Source organism: Limulus polyphemus, unplaced genomic scaffold, assembly GCF_000517525.1.
Source record: "Limulus polyphemus unplaced genomic scaffold, Limulus_polyphemus-2.1.2 Scaffold7018, whole genome shotgun sequence".
NCBI lineage: Eukaryota > Metazoa > Arthropoda > Merostomata > Xiphosura > Limulidae > Limulus > Limulus polyphemus.
In genome coordinates, this window is record NW_013672628.1 from 12869 (window position 1) to 20193 (window position 7325).

Genomic DNA, 7325 nt, shown 5'->3' on the forward strand with positions numbered 1-7325 from the left:
CATACCATAGAGCTTCTGTATGGCTTCTGGTACCCTTTGTGATCTAGCATCTTGATACTCACAAGGGTTTCCTGAGATACAGAATCTATGAGAAAGTTGCACTTTTTGGCCATCCAACTTTCCTGTCACGTAGACACTTAGCTGTTGGGACTTTCACAACAGGGGTGGTAGGCGTCCCTCAACACCAACCACTACTGGTTTCTCGAAGATGACTTATTGGTAGTATTTTTCTTACACTGGCTCTTTATATGTCCTTGCTCTCCACAGTTCCAACAACCTTTCTGGGTAGCAGCCTTTCCTGCTCTGGCATCTTTCCTGTGTTGAAGTTGCCAGCATTGAGCTCTTTTGTGCCCAGGTTTGTTACAGTGCCAGCAAAGCCCCTGAAACCTCTCTGAAAGATTCCCTTTTCTGGCCTTGAATTCTGATGACTGTACCAACCTCGGTACCTCTGTGCTGGAGTTAACATAGGATTCGAAATCAAGAGCTTTGGCCATTGCATCCTGCATAGTAGAGGGGTGTGCTTGCTTCACTTGTATCTTCAGTTGTGGACTGTCCAAGGTGTCTACAAACTGATCCCTCAGCAAGAGCTTGAGGACATTGGGTGGTGCAGTTGGGTAGGCCTTATGTACTATACTTTCTAAATCCTGTGCCAGCTCTTGCAGGCTCTCCCCTTTAGCACGGACTCTCGTCCTAAACGTAGCCCTGCAGACTTTGGACTGATTTTGAGTTCCATACCTGAGCTCAAGAGCAGCTACCAGTGCTCTATAGTTGTGCCTGTCGTCTGCTGCCAACTGTCCAAGTATTTTCAGTGGTTGTCCCTTCAGGCTCGTTGCCAGGTACACTGCTTTCTTCTCCTCTGTCCATCCATTCATTTCTGCCAATAGCTCAAATGGTGCTCTATATGCTTCCCATGGTGCCTTCCCATCGCATTGCTGTGGCTTCCTTTGTACTAGATCACCCCTCTTGCTGACACTCATGTCTGGAATGTGACTTCTGGCAGAAATGAAGATGTCTGCATTAGGGTTTAGCTGCAGGGTTTGAAATGGGCTTCCTGTTGTCTGGGGCTGATTAGGTCCATGGTTAATATATCTTCCCTGTATAAAAGACAGAATATTGTCCATTTATGTATTTAATTCACTTTGAAATTTACTAATCTTTTCTATTTGTGTGTGCTGGCTTTCTCTCAACTGTTGGAGACTTTCTTCCTGTTTCTTATCTTGTTCCAGTTGCCACTGGTGCTGGTTTTTTTGCCACTGCTGTAGTCTCTCTTTTTGTTTATTTTCTTTCAACTCCAACCACTGCTTTAGTCTTTCTTCTTGTTTTTCTTTCTCCTCCAAACACTGCTGTAGCTTCTCTTCTTGTTTTTTCTTTCTCTTTCAACCACTGCTGTAGTTTCTCTTCTTGTTTCTTTTCTTTCTCCTCCAACCATTGCTTTAGTCTTTCTTCTTGTTTATTTTCTCATTCTTGTTGTTTCTTTTGCTGTTCTTGTATTGCTGCCATCAAATCTGCTAAGTCATAGTTTGATTTGCCACTTCTTTTTTTCTTCTTTTCCATCCCACTCTCTGACACCAATTTGTTACGTATCTTCTTGTTTGTTAATTTTCGGTAGAAATTCTTTCAGAGGAACTTCAGCGAGTCCTTTGTTGATTAAGCCAGTTTATTCTTTCTCGATACAACTTTTAGTACACAGTAATTCCACAGTCAGTACATTTCTCGTCACCTTCAACTTAACAACTTTTATAAATCACAGCAATTCACAACCTTGATAACTTTGCTCTCTAGGAGTGCAAAACACACACTTTATGGCTCACTAGCTCGAAACTAACTGAATCATAAATTACACAAAACTTATCGTAACTTCTGTACACTTTATCATTCCCTGGCTTTTCTCTGCCAGTCTTATATACTAACGAAGACGCATTTCCAAAATTCACGGACTTCCCCGATAATTCAAGAAACTCAGTCACACATGCGTCAGCAACATCACATGACTTCCGCTGTTGTAACAATATGTTAACCTGTTGAAATATCTTCTGTGCCACTTTTTACGCATCTGAAAGTGAGTGAGCTTGTCAAAATATTTTCTGTGCAACTTTTTCATGAAAATATTTTTAAATATCATTTGATGAATTTAATTGTTATTTTTAATTTTGAAACTTTATAGGTAGAATTGTAAGATTAATAGAAATGATTATAATTTAATACAGGAAATTAAGTTTTCTTTAATATGTTTTATATTTCAGTGGATTTCTGAGGACTAACACAGTTTATGTATTTTATTCAGATGGCTCAACCTCCATCGAATGTGCGGAACATTACTTTCCTGAAGGACATAGTATCCAGAGTTTTAAAAAGTTTGTCCTTTTCAAGGTCATCAAGGGTCACATTATTGCCAGCAAGTTCTAGTGACGATCAGAGTTGGTCTTACTTCTTCACTAACAACTTAAGGCATGTAGATTTTAAAAAACTAAAACCATGGAGCTTGTTAACATTTTTAGTTAGACCATCGACTAAGACATTGTCAAGCGAGACAAACAAGGAATCAGAGGCTTCACAGGATAACAAGCTTGAGAAAGCTCTTACTGAGTGGGTGTTAGAAGATGTCAGTTATGATGAACCTTCAAAACAAAGTATTGTAAACTCCAAAAAAGTAAAGACTTCAAGAATGCTTATTTCAAAGGTAAAGTACTTGTAGAATGTTTTGATTATGAAACAAATGAATAGCTTTGCAATAGAGCAGGAGTAAAACTAGTTATAGAAATTTCTAAAGGAAGTGATAACAAATTATTAGCAAAAAAAAAGAAATTTTTTTTATTAATGTACTCTTCCTAAGAAAATAATGTAATAAACAAACTTGCAGGTTATGTTAAAAATCTGAGATAATGTGTGAAAAGAAAAAAAAAATCAATAAGAAGATCTATACAGAACAAATAAAAAATAAGTACAGGATACATTAAAATATGATGATGTGTGATGGGGAAGACAAGAATATTAAGAAACAGGAATTGTATGATTGATTCTGCTTTACATGGGAAAGTTTGGTGGGAGTGAAGGATAAGTTACAGGTTGAATATATTAAAAGATGACAAATTTTTGGAGTTACAGATGAAAAGAAACAAATGGAATAATACAATAAATAATGGGATACACTGAAATATCACTTATGGGAAGATGTGTTGATGTGTATATATATATATATATATATATGAGGAAAAACAAACAAAACAACAATAAACAACAGGATACATTGAAATATTATATTCTGATACAGTACATTACTTCCACTCACATAAATATCTATTCTCCTTCAGTGTTGCCCTCTATATGCAAAACAGTTTTTATACATGCCACAAGCCTTTTATCTCCCCACAGTTGGAACTGACTGATTTCAATGCATCACTCATGCAAATCATCATGCAGCAACCCTCCACCAATAAGAGTGCAACATACTCTCATGACGCATGTTACTCCCTCTATTCTATTCTACTGAATCATCACTTCTTGTTTGGCAGCACTCGTGTTCAGATATTTTTTTTTGGTGCTCTTCGTGTGCTAGTGCATTCATGACTTTAATCGTTTAATTTCCAAAGTGGGATTTCTTCATTAATTTTTTTCCTTTACAGTGAAGAAGTCTTTAACTTTAACTTCATTTCCCTTCTTTTTTTTTCTCACACTCGCATTTTTGACATCAAATACATTTGTTATATATATTTCTACAATAAATTCTGAGGTTCATGTTACCACTTCAAGTATCACATTTAGTTTTCCCACCCTCCCTCGATATTAGGGTTCGTGCTGAGCAACTTGTTTCACAATTGGTTGAGGGTGCCAGCATGTCTCACCCTTCATGGGCTACAGATCAGTTTGTATTAGTTTACTATCATACTGACTGTCCATTTCTCGATTCTCAACAGTTGGAGTCAATTTTTACCTGTGTGGGGGAGTGAGTCCCTGATTTTCCCATTCATTTAACCCATGCCCAGTTTTCATGCCTTCATCTTACCCTTACTTCCCTTCTACAGTATTCTTCTACTATACATCTCCTTTCTGAACATTCTGCTGAGATCCTGAGGGTTTTTTGAGGGAAAGCCTCTCCCTTATTACCTCCATGTTGGCTAGATTGTTGTCTTTGGCTCTTGCTTTACACATATTGTTTCTTTGTTGTTGGGATCTTCTAGGTCAAGATGCAGCCTTTTCCAAGGTTCGTTTGCCACCCCCTTATCTTAGGAATTGACATATGGCCCCTTTTCTTAGGTGGTATGTTTTCAATCATGTACCTGAGACTTTGTAATTACGTATGGAGTCTATGCATCAACACTACTCTTTTCTCTTTGGTAGCACGTTTGTCACATTCTGAGCCAAGACAAGCTTTTATTCCTGTTTCCTGTCCTAGTCCTTCTCAGTCTTTACCTGTTACTCCTTCCAGGGGTTTCTCATTTGATTGTATTATTCAACGTAGTTGGGCATGTTGCTAACAGTACCAATGGCTACCCAGTGGGAGCTCGATTGTATGAATTTGTTCCTTGTTGGCGATCTTTCACCACAGATCCATGGATTCTTTGGGTTTTATCAGAGGGACTTCTCTTACAATTTCTTTTCTCCATCCTTTCTCTCAGGGACCTGTTTCCTTCCCCATGCCTCGGGATCCTACCGCCATCTAGCATCTGTCAGAGGCAGTACAAGACCTGTCTCAACAGGCCATCGAACATGTTCATCATCATTCTCCAGACTTTTATTCCAGACTGTTTTTGTCCTCAAGAAAACTGAAGACTAGTGGCCTGTAATAGCTTTTTCCAGCCTCAATAAATTTCTTAGTCTGCCCCATTTCACCATAGAGTTCCTTCTCACTCTCAGGTGGGCTTTTCTCCAGATTTATGGATGACCAAGATGGATGTTGTGAATGTTTATTTGCATATCCAAATATCTTGTCAGTCGCGACCCTATATTTGGTTTGTTCATCACGGGGTGGTTTAACAGTTTCATGCATTGCCATTCATGCTTGCTTCGGCCCCATATGTTTTTGGTTGGGTGGTCAGAGCATTCGCTCGTCACTTACATGCTCTCGGTTTGCACTTTCATTATTATGCCAATCACACTCATTAGCTGCTCCTGGAGGTGGCTCGAATGGGCTGGTTAATAAAGTTTGAGAAGTCATTCCTGTGATCTACCTAATATCTTGTCCATTTGGGTGTTTTTTTCAACACCCATCTCAGTCAGGCCCAACCTTTCCCTCTTCAACTTCATTCAATGGAGTTTTCAGTTCTCCATGTTCTTACTACTCCCTCTATTACAGCTTGTGAAGTTTTATTACCTTTAAGGATATGGTCTTCCATGGCAGCCTTTATCCCCTTAGGTTGGGCTTATATGCAGGCTCTTCAGTGGGCTCTTCACGATGGCTCTTATTACCCTTCTTCCTACCCTTGTGGTTGGACAAGAAACTCGTGTCCAGGTTTATACATATTTACTAAAGCATCCCTTGAGAAATGGGGGGCATGGGCAGATCAACAGGAAGCTTCTGGGTATTGGTCTGTGGCCAATAGGTCTTATCATATCAACATCCTGGAGCTTCTTGCTGTATGCCATCCTTTGGCTCATTTTCTCCATTTGGGCAATAATAAACAACAGGATACGTTAAATTATTACGTTTGGAAAAGTGTTTTGATGTGAAGGGGAGAAGAAACAAAGAAAATAATATTAAATGTAAAATAGAATATTATATTGAACATGTGGAGTATTACATCAAACATGTTTTTCCAGACAATTATACCGTAAATGACTGATACAGTAGGATTATTACAAGTTTCAACATTTTTCTTAGTCCAAGCTTAACCTTTTAATGTATACTTATTGTCAAGTAAGTGGCACAGATGTGTGGCTCTAAGTAGTTTTATAAAACAATTCCTTCTCTAAAAGAAAATATGGCCCAGCTATAAAATTCATGAGTAAAACTGCTGAAGTTTATGTTTATTTCTGTTAGTACTAGGGTTAAAAGAGTCTTGGCTAAGTGTTTAGTAATTTGTTTTAATTTCAGTTACCCACAAATATTCTCGTTTAGTTAATATACATTTAATTTTGTCCCGGTGGTTATATTTTCCTTGGTCGTTATGAAATTTTAATGTCTATGTTTACATCTTTTTTGTGTGTATGGATAGTGTATTAAAGAAGTGTACTATTAAACACTACTACTGTGTTAACACGTTTTGCTATTTTTGAAATATGAAATTCAGAATATATTTTGGTAGTTATATGATAATAAACTAAGGAATGATAGCTATTACTATGGAAGTATCTGATTGTGATTTAGAACTTAAAAATACTAAGTCCAGAAATATGTGTTTGATCATACATTGTGGTAATGTTTTGAATATAGCTGTTGAAATCATGTTACAGATAGTGCAAATGAATCAATTCTAATCATGCTATAGGTGTTGTAAATTGAGCTATTAAAATAATGCTACAGGTGATGTAAATAAGCCACTGAAATCATGTTATGGCTGGTGTAATTTAAGCCATTGAAATCATGTTATAGCTGGTGTAATTTAGTTTTAAAATCATGCTTCATCTGTTGTAACTTAAGCCATTGAAATCATGTTCACCTGGTGTAAGTTGATACATTAAGATAATGCTGCAGCTGGTGTAAATGTTGCATCAAAATCATGTTACGGCTAGTGTCAATATAGCAAATATAGCCACATTTATTGAATAATAGCTGAATTACATATAATGTCATTTTGTCATCTTCTGGAATTTGTTATATATGCAGTGCCCATTGGCACTAAAGTATTAGTTTATAATTATTGATAATTGTTAGTGAAATATTCCCATCATATATTCCACAGCTAGCGATGGAGAGTCGAAGCAAGTTTTTGGTGAAATCCTTGTTGAGAGCATCAAGTTCAAGGTCACAGCTGTTACGATTAGAAGAAATACACAAGCATGTTCTTCTGTACCCCGAGTCTTTAGGGATGTTGATGAAGGTAGACTTTAATGTTTTCTTTTTGTCTAAACTGAATGTAGAGTTTCAGTCAAAGCCAACTTTATTTTATTCATTAACACTGTGGTGTTAACTGGATGCACTTTGCTCTAAAGGCAAAATTGCAATTGCATTATTAATTCAAAAATGCTACTTTTTTCTATGCACCAGTATGAGCTACTACCTCACACACACACACACACACACACACACACACACACACACACACACACACACACACACACACACACACACACTCACTCACTCACTCTCTCTCTCACTCTACTCTCTCTACTCTCTCTCTCTCTTTCTTTTTCTTTTTTCGTGGTCGGGCACGTAAGGTAACTTCGTT

General features: G+C 37.5%; 1 protein-coding gene across 2 annotated transcripts in view; it reads left to right on the forward strand.

Moving 5' to 3' along the window:
• Positions 1 to 7325, forward strand: part of LOC106474276 (calcium-independent phospholipase A2-gamma-like) — a 39447-nt gene that overhangs the window by 10055 nt on the left and 22067 nt on the right. The window contains exons 2-3 of one of the 2 annotated variants that reach the window (XM_013934964.2): positions 2285 to 2680; positions 6840 to 6977. In XM_013934964.2, coding sequence (XP_013790418.2) covers positions 2285 to 2680; positions 6840 to 6977 — 534 coding nt within the window. The remainder of the gene's footprint in view (positions 1 to 2284; positions 2681 to 6839; positions 6978 to 7325) is intronic. The other variant, XM_022402610.1, reaches the window with a different exon arrangement.